Source organism: Petromyzon marinus, chromosome 40, assembly GCF_048934315.1.
Source record: "Petromyzon marinus isolate PM22_M1 ecotype Great Lakes invasive population chromosome 40, UKy_Petmar_22M1.pri1.0, whole genome shotgun sequence".
Taxonomy (NCBI): domain Eukaryota; kingdom Metazoa; phylum Chordata; class Hyperoartia; order Petromyzontiformes; family Petromyzontidae; genus Petromyzon; species Petromyzon marinus.
The window spans coordinates 6,279,959-6,294,350 of record NC_133706.1 but is presented as its reverse complement, the minus strand read 5'-3'; the positions used below and the strand labels follow the sequence as shown (position 1 = coordinate 6,294,350).

Genomic DNA, 14,392 nt, shown 5'->3' with positions numbered 1-14,392 from the left:
ATGAGATAATGTGATGAGATAAAGTGATAAGATAAAGTGATGAGGTAATGTGATGAGATAAAGTGATGAGGTAAAGTGATGAGGTAAAGTGATGAGATTGAGTGACGAGATAAAGTGATGAGATAAAGTGATGAGGTAAAGTGATGAGGTAAAGTGATGAGGAAAAGTGATGAGATAAAGTGATGAGGTAAAGTGATGAGGTAAAGTGATGAGGAAAAGTGATGAGATAATGTGATGAGATAATGTGATGAGATAAAGTGATAAGATAAAGTGATGAGGTAATGTGATGAGATAAAGTGATGAAGTAAAGTGATGAGAGATAAAGTGATGAGGTAAAGTGATGAGATGAAGTGATGAGGTAAAGTGATGAGAGATAAAGTGATGAGAGATAAAGTGATGAGGTAAAGTGATGAGGTAAAGTGATGAGAGATAAAGTGATGAGGTAAAGTGATGAGATAAAGTGATGAGATAATGTGATGAGGTAAAGTGATGAGATGAAGTGATGAGATAAAGTGATGAGGTAAAGTGATGAGGTAAAGTGATGAGGTAAAGTGATGAGGTAAAGTGATGAGATAATGTGATGAGATAAAGTGATGAGATGAAGTGATGAGGTAAAGTGATGAGGTAAAGTGATGAGGTAAAGTGATGAGATAATGTGATGAGATAAAGTGATGAGGTAATGTGATGAGATAAAGTGATGAGAGATAAAGTGATGAGAGATCAAGTGATGAGGTAAAGTTATGAGATAAAGTGATGAGGTAAAGTGATGAGGTAATGTGATGAGATAAAGTGATGAGGTAAAGTGATGAGATAAAGTGATGAGATAAAGTGATGAGGTAATGTGATGAGATAAAGTGATGAGAGATAAAGTGATGAGGTAAAGTGATGAGAGATAAAGTGATGAGATAATGTGATGAGATAAAGTGATGAGGTAAAGTGATGAGGTAAAGTGATGATGATGTTACTGCGCAACATCATCATAACTTAAGGTAAGCTAATTTATAAACTATTTCGATTTAAAGCTTTCGTGACTGCAAGGATTCATCTTCTTTGGTTCTTTCGGTAAAGTCACGTAGAATGAGAATAAAATAATAAATTGATAAAATAAAATAACACAATAAGATTCTCACGAAGTTTCGGGTCGCAAAGACGACAACGCTGTTCTCCTCCAGACAGTCTCGTCCCTTCACCTGATGAAGGCCGCTTGTGTTGTGGCCGAAACGTCGTGAGAATATTATTGTGTTATTTTATTTTATCAATTTATTATTTTACTCTCATTCTACGTGACGTTACCGAAAGAAACAAAGAAGGTTATAAACTATTATTTTATATTTTACTATTTACTTTTATTTACTTTATGTTTATTAGGAGCATTTTTGCGTTATTATTTAATAGGAAAATAATAGCCCCGGTCAACATCAGTGGAGGGTGACATCTGAACCTGTCCTGGGCCTCCCCGGTCTGGATGAGGGCCCTGGTCGCGGGCCATGACGCAGCCCGTTAACACCCACCAACTACGAACTCACAGCCACGACTTGCTTTTAATTTTTTTTGTTGAAACTGTTATAGGATTGTTTATTTTTTTTTACGCGCGATGATGTGATGGTGCTTTTGGTGGCAATTATCTTCACTAAGCTGCTTCTGTTCGTCCCTTAAAACTGCCACCCTCTCTTCTCCTCTAGCCTATCATCATCATCATCATCCTGCTACTGCTGAAAAGGCGCAAGATGCTAACCAAAAATAAATTGACTTGACTTGGACTCGAACTTGGCTCACCAGGTTAACTACCTCGCCTGGTATACAGGTCATGGGTTCGATCCCGACCCTGACACTTGGTGCTGTATATTTGCAGTTTGCGTGTCTCTCTCTCTCTCTTACCATCATCACGGTGGCTAGGAGATGTTAACTTCCTCGCCTGGTATACAGGAGGTCGTGGGTTCAATCCCGACCCTGACGCCTGCTGCTGTATATTTGAAGTTTACATGTTTCTCTCCCTGTGGTCACGTGGATTTTTCTCCCAGTCCTCCAGTTTTTTCCCCCTTTACACTTAGAATCAGCGTCATGTGCTTTAGAGTATTTTGCTACTGCTATAAATGTCCACATGATGATGATCAGCCACTTCTCGTTGAGCTCTCATATGTGATAGCCAGGTCGCTTCTGAAAAAAGAGCTACATAGCTCGATGGGGCCTTAGCTGGCAAAATTAAATTTTAAAAAAATATATACATAGTTGTTTCATAAATGTTGTTAGCTAACCGCTGCACCGCCGCTCCACCCTGTGAATCACTGCACCACCCCGCGCGCCCACCTCCCGTCTTCTTCATCCGGCTATTTCATTGTCAGAGGCTTGCCGAGCCGCCTCGCCGCGCGCCTCCCGCTGGATTTGGCGGCGTCAGGAGGGGGGAGTTCGTCAGTCGCGAAACATGTCGCAGATGAGACGCTCCATGGGGGCGCTGTGCAGCGCTCGCTGGAAAAATATCTTCTCCAGGCGGTCGGCGTGGATCAAGCGGAGGGCGGGAATGAGCAGCAGGAGCTTGCCGAACCTGCCCGCGCAGACAACGCGCGCAGAGAGGGACAGGCGACTTGCATCCCACTGGGTGTTGCGTTTTTGCACGCAGCGTTGACGTAACGGTGTTTTTTTCCGGAATATTTTGCTGGGGTTTTTTTTCCCCCCCTGGATTTTTCCGTTGCGCGTAGTCACCGTGAGGTGTTCCTTTGCTCGTGTTTTTGTTTGCTGCGGTTGCACCCGAGTCAAGGGCCGCATGGCTCACAGGGCTACTCCTGATAAATGAAACTATGAAACTGACGTGGGTTGTTGGGACGCGGCGGCGCGTTGTTTCCCGAGTGAGCTGGGCCACGTTGCCAGCGCAATAGGGTAGGGGGCGGGCAAGTGTCGTGAAGCGCAATTGGTGGCATGACGCCAGCGACGGCACGGCCACGCAGGCAGATTTCGGGGCGGGCGCCTAAGGGCGCCTGGTTTAAGTTGGGCACCGAATTGGAGGAAGAAAAAAAAGACGAATAAAAAAACACACAAATAAAATAACGTAGATGTCACTGTTTCAATTACCGTGCGCGTACAGAGGGAATATGAATTATAATTCATTTCTCAATATTTCTGAGAATGTATTGGTTGGACAGACGGATAGATGGACGGGCAAATCGAATAATTATGCCTCTGTTTAAACAAAAAAAAAGGCGCTTAAAAAACATTAAATGGAAAATATGGGCAAAAACTTTCACAGTTTACCAAAAAAACCTCAGTCTAGATCTGCCCTTCGACTTTGGGGGGTGGTTGGCGCCGATTGCATGACGATGCATCGGTTCGTTGATTGATTAAACGCGGCTTGGTCCTCGTTTGACGCGGTATAGATGCGTTCCGCGTGAAGCGAACACGGATTCCCCATGAATAATAATGTGACGATGAAGTTTGTGGCAAGTTACGATCGTTGCTCCTGCGTACACGCACGGTGAGATGGCGAGAATCATCCAGCGTTACTGCATCACCCTACCGCTCAGCCGCGCAGCTCAAGAAAGTAGTTGGTCGTCGACTAGATTGAAAACTCATTTCTCTTGGACCGCTTCTTTTTGCGCTCAGATCGTTGTCCATCCCCCCGCACCTCCAATCGGCACGGTTGGCTACGCGCGTACGCCCACCGTGCGAGTGCCACGAGAGGCTGGAGTCGTACCTTGCCGGCTGACTGGGGTACAGAGCTCGGCAATGCTGATTCAGCATCACCTGAGACTGGTCCTGTAAACTCTCCACTTGGTCTCCGTCCTTCAAGCCGCTGGCTTCTGCGGATGAGATAAAGGCATGCAAAGACGCGCGCGCGCGAGCGAGCGATTAGACATTCCCCTCGGTTCCGCCAACAGAGTATTTATTTCTACTGCAGTAGGAATCCGATGAGCTTTGAAGCTCCTTTCACAGATGTCCAGAAGGGGCACGGGGTTGGAACGTTACAACAACAAACGATACTACAAAACACGATCGGAGTGCAACATTTATCAATGAAGGATAGGGGTGTAAAAATGGTTACTTGAAGGGCAGCCAACAGGCTCGTTATTGCTAAGGCAAAAACTATTTATAGAGAAAAAAACTGAAAAGGTAAAAACGTGGCGTGAGAAATTCGAAAATACTTCCCAAACTTAAATACAAAGTTCATCAATAAATTTGCTGGAGTGGTGTTAGGTTATTGTTTAGATCGGTCGTTGAACAATTACAATGCCCGAGGGGTCCAACCGGGCAGATGGCAGCCCTCCCAACTATTTTAACTATGAATATATATTTTTTATTTTGCCAGGTAAGGCCACACTGAGCTATATGCAGCTCCTTTTTTTCAGAAGCGACAGGTCTATCACAAACGATAGCTGAACGAAGTGGCTTGTCACATGGACATTTATAGCAGTCAGATACTCTAAACTCGTGATGTCGATTATCAAAATGTTTTACAAAATAAAAAACTCAACTATTTTATTAACTGCAGGAATCCATATTCTTTGGGTCTTTCGGTAAAGTCACGTGGACAGGTTTTTACTGATGACGACCGCTTGTGTTGCGATCGAAACGTCGTAGTTTTTGTTATTTTCTTTGAACCTATCTACGCGACTTTACCGAAAGATCCAAAGAATACAGGTAAAGCCCACTGCGCTTTCAGCTCTTTTTCACAAGCGACCTGAACGAAGTGGCTTATCATATGGAAATGTAAAGTAGCCAAAACACTCTAAACGCGCGATGTTTATTCCACATGTGGAGGGGAAACACCGGGGGACCCGGAGATAAATCCACGCGACCACGGGGAGAGTAACGCAAACTCCACATACAGGGACTCCTCTACTTACGAATGAGTTAGGTTCCAATCTTACTCCGCTAACATGTTGTACGGCATGTACACTAAATACTGGGAATGGCTTTAAAAGTTGTATAATCTCCTGTAGATGTAGACGCCACTGGTTCTTCATGTTCTGCAGATGTCGATGCCACCACCGCCATCTATTGCACAGCGTTTGAACTTACGACTATCGGTTCCAACAGGAAACTGGACATACGAACAGGTTTGTTCATATATCTGAAAGTTCGTAAGCCGAATGTTCACATACCTGTCAACCCCTTATCAGTGCCTATCTTATCACAGATCAATTCAGACGTCATTGGTCACCCCGTGCCCTTATAAATCTCAACGTTCATCCTACGAAGTCCCATCACAAGGGAGAAACACAAACAAATAAGACAAAACAAAATTTTGCCCGCACTGAAATGGCTGCACGCAGTACGGACCTGAGAACTCAATTTCCCTGCACAAGAATACGTGGTAAAACCATCTGGGTTGACAGGGTATGGGAGTCCCTGCGTACAACAGGCGTTAGGGACACGAAATCGAACTCGCGACCTCCTGCGTAATCAGCCGAGGGTACTTAACATCTACCGAGCTACCGTGGCGCTTCCTACAGTGGACCCTCCCCCAAAAAACGTGACGTTCCGCAACCACCCCCTCGACACTGACCTGGCTTGAACAAGACGACCGCCTTGAGGCACGCGAACTCCGTGGGGTCCACGGTGAGGTCGCGGAAGCGTTCCGTCATGTCGCGCAGGAGGCGAAGGTCGACAGCACCCCCGTGGGCGGCCTGCAAAGGGCACGACCCCTCGGGGCTGCCGGCAGCTCCGAGGGGGCAAGGGCAGGGCGAGGCGGCGGCGGCGGCGGCTCCCTGGAAGGCGCGGGAACCGTCGCTGTGCAGCGCCCACTGAGCGGAGCAGAGCAGGAAGAGTTCGCTCCACGCCTCCTCTAGCAAGATCACCTGGCGCACGTGCGCGCGCGTGTGTGTGTGTGTGTGCACGTGTGTGTGTGTACGTGTGTGTGTGCACGTGTGTGTGTGCACGTGTGTGTGTGCGCGTGTGTGTGTGCACGTGTGTGTGTGCACGTGTGTGTGCGCGTGTGTGTGTGTACGTGTGTGTGTACGTGTGTGTGTGCACGTGTGTGTGTGCACGTGTATGTGTGTACGTGTGTATGTGTGTACGTGTGTGTGTGTGTGTGCACGTGTGTGTGTGTGAACGTGTGTATGGGTGCGTGTGTGTGTGTACGAGTGTGTGCGTACGGGGGCGTGTGTGTGTGTACGTGTATGTGTGTACGTGTGCGTGTGTGTGTAGGTGGGCACAGGTTGGTGTATCGATCAGTCATCTCAGTCAAGTCAACCCATGGCACCTGCTGGGTCTGTCCCGTGAGCTATTTGCCAGTGGGCGTTCGACACTTCACGTGGCCTTAAAGTGGTGTACCTAGCCTGGCACAGGTGCCGTTGTGACGTCACCGCCACTTGGTGGCGAATGGTGGGTGTTGTGGTGGGGAGCGGTAGTGTAGCGGTTAGCGCTACGCTGCCCTACAAACCCAGCCAGCCGGGTTCGATTCCCGCTCACGGCCAACACCAGTGACGATTATCTGAACCGGTCCTGGGCCTCCCCTAGGTCGACTCAACCTCAAATGAGTACCTGGTGCGGTGCGTAAACATCGCCACTGGGGAGACAAAGGCGGCCGGGCGTGGCGCTGGCCACCCACCCCCTCGTGTGCCGTGTCGGCCTTCATAGGTGCTCGCTAACAGCACTTGCCCCAACAGTCTGTTCAGGCTATACGGGGGATCTTTGTCTTTGTGTGTACGTTGACGGGACGGGGAGACAGGGCCGGTCCAGGCCACTACGACACGATGGGAAATGGATTGAGCGTTATTGGTGTTCATCTCTCCACGAATGTACATTCATGGCAGCCAAATACAGTACCTTAATGTCCTAGCTGACCTTTGCACGACTGCGATTATAGTTCCCGAGTGTCATTTCAGAGCACGCAACGCCTCTCTGCACGATTCACGGCGAACTTACAGCGTTCTTCTTCGACGTGCCGCGTCTTTTTTGGGTCCGTACGTCGAAGCAGTTAACAAGCGTTCATCTCATTTTGGAATAGGCGTCTTGGAAATCATTACAGAATCCCCGCACGTGCGTGGATTTTCCTTCCGTTTTTTTATTATTACACGCTTTTTTTTAAAACTCACTCTGTTGTTGTATCCTCAAATCTTGCAACTCAATGTGTACCCACTTCCCAATGTGGTATTGACTGCAAACTTGGTATACTTATGTCATACTGATGACAATGCTATATTCTTCTTCTTTGGTTCTATCGGTAAAGTCACGTAGAATGAGAATAAAATAATAAATTAATAAAATAAAATTACACAATAAAATTCTCATGAGGGCCACTTGTGTTGTGGCCGAAACGTCGTGAGAATTTTATTGTGTTATTTTATTTTATTAATTTATTATTTATTTCTCATTCTACGTGACTTTACCGAAAGAACCAAAGAAGATGAATCCTTGCAGTCACGAAAGCTTTAAATCGAAAAATACTAGATTCTATCATTAAAAAAAAAATTCAACATAATTTTTTATATATTATGTTTCGGCTTGGGTCTAATTGTCCACGCTCAACTGACGTTGGCTGTAAATCACCACGGGCCCCTTACGTTGTGTCAAGCTTTGGGGCCCACTTCCTGGAGTCGTGCAGTACATCCATTACCAGTACGGTACATTTCATTAAAGCGTGTTTAAAAAAAAGTTTTTTTTAACATTACTTATTTTTGGTCCCACCCACCCATCGTCATCGACGACAAACGCCAGTGCGTGACATTGACGCACCCTCTTCTTTGGTTCTTTCGGTAAAGTCACGTAGAATGAGAATAAAATAATAAATTGTTAAAATAAAATAACACAATAATATTCTCACGACGTTTCGGCCACAACACAAGCGGCCTTCATCAGGTGAAGGGACGAGACTGTCTGGAGGACAGCGCTGGACGCACCCTGTGGCATTATCGCTATGTCCGCACGGCCTTGCCTAAGCGATGCAAATCCGACAATTAAATACCCCGTGACGTTGTCCCCAAGGGCGTGAGACCACCCACAGAAAGCGCGATTGGGATTGGGGGTTGCCCGAGCCTCTGAAGGCCGCGGCGAGTCTGATAGCTCCCTCATCCGGATTATCGGTGACGCCAACTCGGAATTACATTTAACAAAAAAAATCGGATCATAACGGATGGGTTATTTCGGCGCAAGCCATGTGTCGGAGCGAGCGTCATTGATGATCCCGGAAACAAAATAGGGGGGGGGGGTGGGTGAAATGAGAAGCTCACGAAGAAGGTTAACTTGACTGGTCATTGACACTGACGCTCCGGATCGAACTTGTGTGCGCTGTGAACACGTGGAGCGTCAAGGTAGCGTTGGGTAAAACAAAACAATTATGGGCACCGAAATGTCTCGTTCTAAATGAATCGCCCGATGAAGGCGCTTTGCAATACCCAGCGAAACGTCACGGCACTCGAAATTGTAAAACGCTATGGCATTACTCTCGCCAACGCGCAACCGGCGTGCTGAAAGTCGTGACAAACCTTTTACTAATCAATCGGCCGTGTCGGATTGGTGACGGGGTTTAACGACGCATTTATATTTTTATCTCGGTCACGTCGGTGACCCCACCCAGAGGTGCGCGTAAACTCGTTGCCAATGAGGCTATCGAAGCTTTTCCCCCATCCACGTGTCTTCGCCGTCCAGACATTCGATTGGCGCGACGCGGAATTCCCCGCCCCCGGCATCATTGATGATTGGCGCTTCTTTTGTGCGGCCGCTTGCCTGGTCCCGGAATGGCAGGGCCGAGAAAGCGGGCAGGTTTTTCGCCCACTTGATGGCCATGAAGAGGAGGCTCATGGGAGTGTCGGAGACCTCCGCGGAGGCCACGGGCAGGCACTTGGGAGAGGCCCGAACCCGGATCGGGGAACGCGACTCTCCCGGGGACTGGAGCGTCGAGGCCGGCGCCTGCGGGAGGCCCGGGCTCGAACCGCCAGGCCCGAGAGCCCGATAGTGCCGCGTGGAGGTCTCGCTATCCTCCTCCTCCGTCTCGTCCTCGCCTGTCACATCGACAGCCTCGTCTGCAAATGAAACGCCGGAGGCACGTGAATGTCGACGGTCGGACAGATCTGCGAGGTGACGAGATAAGCACCGAGTAACATGTATTCACCGCGGTCGTGCCGAAGAGCTTTCAAATGCGGTGTCAGGTTTTCCCGACCCGCGTGTTGTCTGACGTTTCGCTGCACGTGCTGGGAGCCTGTCTGGAGAGGTCTTGAATGCGATTTATATGGAAATAAACTCTTGAAAAACAGTTTGTTTTTTAAACAACGGTTTTATTTAAAAGTGCACTAAAAAGTAAATGACTCGATTGTACAACGGGAAGTGGACAACATCTTGATTACAAGAGACACGTGGCGCCTGCTTCTTGGGCGAGGCGATTCCAGAGTTCAGGGACCGCGGCGTTTTTGACCTACCCAAATAAATATTTAATAAGCCGTCCACACAAAATGATGCCGATTTTGACACAGGCATGCATAGTCACTGGATCTGAGTACGCGTGCAAAATTTGGAATTGATTGGACAACAGGAAGTAGACAAAATTTTGATTACAACATTTGACCACGACAAACATAGGAGTCAAGTTAAGTAAAATCGTTGAAAAAAAAGAGGCAAGAGCAGAGAGGTGGCCAGGTGGCTCAGAGCATTTGAGTGCCAAGCTTGGCACGGCTGAGAGCCTGGGTTCGTATCCCCGGCAGTTGCCTCATAAGCCTTGTTGTTAAGTTGTGAATGAGCTGATGGTGGCCTCGGCCCGGTCACCAATGAGTACGCAGAAACGCTGTCGCATTACATTTCGGGGTCGCACTCAATCGAGCTAAATTCCAGCACTGAAATTTTAAAACATCCGTTTGACTGTCGTGCAAGGAATGATGGCGGGGGAGGGGTGGGGATGTAGGCAGAGGTCACTTGAAGAAGGGGACTCAGAAGAAGTTCCGTGATATCCGCTTCCGTGGGCCGTTCGCTAACATGAAGAGATGTCTGCATAAGATCCAAGCGATTGCTTCGCGTAACCACACGACCCCGATAGTGCAAACGGGATGACATTTTTGTTTTTAAAGGACCAAAAATTCAGGCCCACGGAGAATTCTCATTTTCAAGGGGCGGCTTCCCCGACACGGCAGGGAGAGTGCCGCTGACCAACTGAGCCACCCCGGTGACATTTTGAAGCAACCCTTTCTCACCCACCTTCCTCTGGTTCTCGCTTAGCATACGCCATCGGAACTGTGCCGCCGCCGCCGCCGTTGCCACCGCTGCCACCAAAGCCGCCGCTGCTGCCACTGCAGATGCCACCGCTGCCACCAAAGCCGCCGCTCCTCTCACTGCTGATGCCACCGCTGGCACCAAAGCCACCGCTCCTCCCACTGCTGATGCCACCGCTGCCACCAAAGCCGCCGCTGCTGCCACTGCTGATGCCACCGCTGCCACCAAAGCCGCCGCTCCTCTCACTGTTGATGCCACCGCTGCCGCCAACGCCGCCGCTGCTGCCACTGCTGATGCCACTGCTGCCGCCAACGCCGCCGCTGCTGCCACTGCTGATGTGATCACTGCCACCAAAGCTAACGCTGCTGCCACTGCTGATGCCACCGCTGCCACCAAAGCCGCCGCTCCTCCCGCTGCTGATGCCAGCGCCGTTGGCGTTACAGCAGCCGGTGCCCATGTGTCTGCTAAGCATGAGCCTGGCGCCCAATTCGGGGTCGCCGGGCCGGACCTGGGCAGTGCTACGTGGCTGCCGTTCGTTCTGAACGGCTGCGCCAGGGTGTCGGGATACACAACGATACAAACAAAAAAAACAGGGACTTGAGTTTTGACGGGAAGCTGTGGATTTTTTTTGTTTGCGCTTGAGCGAATTAAATCTGTTCCGTCGTCGTCCCCACGTGAAAATGTGGAGAGATGTGTGGAGAACTTTTTTCGCACCGTACGTAGCCAACCGTGCTAATCGGAGATGCGTGTGTGTTGGGTGTGGTGGAGAGCGGTGGTGAAGCGGTTAGCGCACTGCGCTACGAACCCAGATACCTGAGTTCGATTCCCCACTCTCGGCCAACACCGGTGACGATTATCTGAACGGGCCCTGGGCCTCCTTCCCTCGGTCGACTGAGCCTCTAATGAGTACCTGGTACGGTGTGTAAACATCGCCGCTGGGGAGACAAAGGCGGTCGGGCGTGGTGTTGGCCACCCGCCACTTCGTGTGCCGTTCCGGCCTTCACAGCTGCTCGCTAACAGCGCTTGCCCCCACAGTCTGCAAAGGCTATACGGGGGATCTTTGTCTTTGTTGGGCGTGTTGCTGGCCACCCTCCCTCGTGTGCCCACAGTGCCGGCCTTCACAGCTGCTTTGCTAACAGCGCTTGCCCCAACAGTCTGTTGAGGCTATACGGGGGATCTGTGTGCGTGCTTGCGTGTTAACTGTGTCGCTTTACCATCCTTGTTCATGCCCGCGTGGAGACACTTGCGCAGGCGACAGGCCTGGCACTGGTTCCGGTGAGCTTTGTCCACCGTGCACAGGCCTGTGCTGGCCTGGCACCTGCATTGCACAACACAAAGATAAAGGTTCCCCCACCGTGTAGTCTTCAGCAGACTGTCGTCAAGTCAATAGTTTTTAGTTTGTGCACGCATGGCGCCTTCCTTGTACAAATATGCCACTCAAAGGGCTATCACATTCATACTGGTGACCACAAAAATTGACAATTCTGTACAATGAGAAAAAAACATTTTCTATAATTGTTTAAAAGTTGTGGTTGTGAGTTAGTTGAATGGTGAAAAATAAATGGCTTTTACCCTTTCTTGCAATAAAACAAGAGGTGTTAAAACGTTCAAACACCAAATAGTTACATTTTGCAAGATATCAAGTCCGCATTTAACCACACATACATTGTGGCAAAACATGCATGCACACACACATGCTTGTAATAATAATAGTCATTGTTTTCCTTCGCCCGCACCTCCGATTAGCGCGGTTGACTCTGTACGGTGAGAAATAAGTTCGACGTGCGTTGCTCTTTGGTTCTTTCGGTAAAGTCACGTAGAAAGAAAATAAATTAAATAATAGCATACGACGTTTCGATTGCAACACAAGCAATCATCATCAGGTACAAATGAAAGAGAAAACAAACCTAGTACACTTAGAAATACAATGCAATACAACACAGAGAGTCGGCTAACATAACAGTCAACACCCTACATGTTATGTTAGTTTACTAGGCTTGTTTTCGCTTTCATTTGTACCTGATGATGATTGCTTGTGTTGCAATAGAAACGTCGTATGCTATTATTTAATTTATTTTCTTTCTACGTTACTTTACCGAAAGAACCAAAGAGTAATTGCTGCAGTCACGAAAGCTCCAAATCAAGTTTCAACATGCGTTGTAGGCGATTGCAAAGAGCTGTGCAGTTGAGTTGTGACTTGACTGTCGGGATGGAGTCGAGCATGCGGATTGATCCGTGGAGGTTGTTCCAGAGGTGTGGGCCAAGTGCCGTTAGTGAGTAGCACCTATGAAGGCCGGCACGGCATGCGAGTGGGGTGGGTGGCCAACACCACGCCCGGCCGCCTTTGTCTCCCCGGTGCCGATGCCTCCACCCTTTGTCTCGCCAGTGCCAATCTTTACACATCGCACCAGGTACTCATTTAAGGCTGAGTTGATCTAGCGGAGGCCCGCGACCGGAATATCACGGAGCTACATCCGAGATCCCGTGAAATGGCCTCTGGCCCAAGCAAGACAATCAAATAATTAAAGAGTTAAAAGAAGGCAATTGAATTAACAATAATCATTATAAGTAGAGTAAATGTTTACCCAGAAAAGCAACCGCTGACTCTTATCAGGAGGCTGCTGCATTGGGAAGTTTGGCCAACACGATTGATAGCGGGGGGAGGGTGTTTGTCTATGGGAGGAAATCGGAGAACCCGGAGGAAACCCATTCAGAGCAGCTGGGAGGACAGAGAGAGAGAGCACTCACAAACTCCACAACACGAACGTCGCCGTCTTACTTAGGGAAATCGAACCCAGACCCCTCTTGGCTGAGTGACGTCCCCATAATGCACAGAGCGATCTGAGCAGAGAATCTGCGAGGAGCGACTCAAACATTTCGAGCGCGGTGGCTAGGAGATGTTAACTATTTCGCCTGGTATACAGGAGCTCGTGTATTCGATCCCGACCCTGACGCCTGTTGTATATTTGGAGTTTGCATGTTACTCTCTTCGTGGACGCGTGGAATTTACTCAGGGTCCTCCGGTTTTTCCCCTCCACATTTAGAATCAACATCACGCGTTTAGAATGTGTGGCTGCAATAAATTTCCACACGATGATGAGCCACTTCGTTGAGCTTCCATTTGTGGCCAGGTCGCTTCTGAAAAGTAGCCAAATAGCTCAGTGGGCCTTACCGGGTAAAACCAAGATAGTTTAGTTTAACATTGCAATCACGGTGGCGAGATGTTAACTACCTCGCTTGGTATACAGGAGGTCGTAGGTTCGACCCTGACCTGACCGCTGTATATGTGGAGTTTGCATGTCTCTTCTCCCCGTGGTCGCGTGGATTTTTCTCCGGGGTCCTCAATTCCCCCCCACCCCCCGTCCACATTTAAAATTGACAACACGCGTTTATTTGGCTGCTATAAATTCCCCCACACTATAAGCCACCTTTCGTTGGGCTATCATTCGTGATGTCCAGGTCGCTTCCGTAACAAAATAAAACGCAACTCTACCGGGTAAAAAAATATATATTCCATTAAAATTTTGAAATAACAAAAAAAATAGCCCTTCATAGTTTCTTGAGCGACACCGCCGGAACCTGTAAATGAGCTTGCGCCTGACGCTGCGCTTGAAGAAGCCGCTGCAGCCGTTGCACGCGTAGATGCCGTAGTGCTTGCCGCTGCTGACATCGCCGCACACCAGGCACGTGAGCAGGAGGCTCGCCGCGGTCTTGCGCGCCAGGCCCTCCGGGAAGTGCCTTGCACCCGCGTCGCAGCCGCCGGCGTGGCGAGCCTGGGAGGCGGCGGCGGCGGCGGTTAGCGCAGGGCCGGGGCTGTGCAGGTCGGCGGGACGAGTGCAGTAATCTTGGCCTGTGAGACGCGGGGTGGTTTGTGTGCGCGCGTGTGTGTGCGTTAGCCACCCCGAGTGACAATAATAATAATAATAATGGTAATTATGACTATTTAGAATTTGGAATGCGCACACGCGCGCGCGGTTTTCGTTCGCTCTCAGAGAGAGGGGGAAATTATTCAGAGGTGGAGGAAATCACATACCGGTGCCAATATTGCCCAAGCTCTGTAGTCCTATATTGAGTTTTATTTTTTTACACGGATGATCCCGTTTAACCCGTTGCCCGGCTGGCTTACACGAGGGATCCGTGGTGCGTAAGCACAGCAGCAGCAGCAACAGCCAAAACACCACACAAGAACATCAACATTTCCCGAGAGCGAGTACAGCGTCCTTCGGAATATTGCCCGACTAACAATGGACGTGTCAGGATG

The 14,392-nt window shown here is 49.1% G+C and overlaps 1 protein-coding gene across 1 annotated transcript; it reads right to left on the bottom strand.

The window, feature by feature from the left end:
• Nucleotides 1-757: 757 nt before the first annotated feature.
• On the bottom strand, nt 758-14,156 carry NR2E3 (nuclear receptor subfamily 2 group E member 3; the record flags this gene model as incomplete). The annotated part of the gene is made up of 7 exons (XM_076072989.1): nt 758-2,542; nt 3,686-3,791; nt 5,498-5,789; nt 8,659-8,954; nt 10,483-10,669; nt 11,302-11,449; nt 13,711-14,156. Coding segments are annotated over 7 exons (1,608 nt in total), but the record flags the coding sequence as incomplete, so codon positions are not given.
• Between the last annotated feature and the right edge of the window lie 236 nt (nt 14,157-14,392).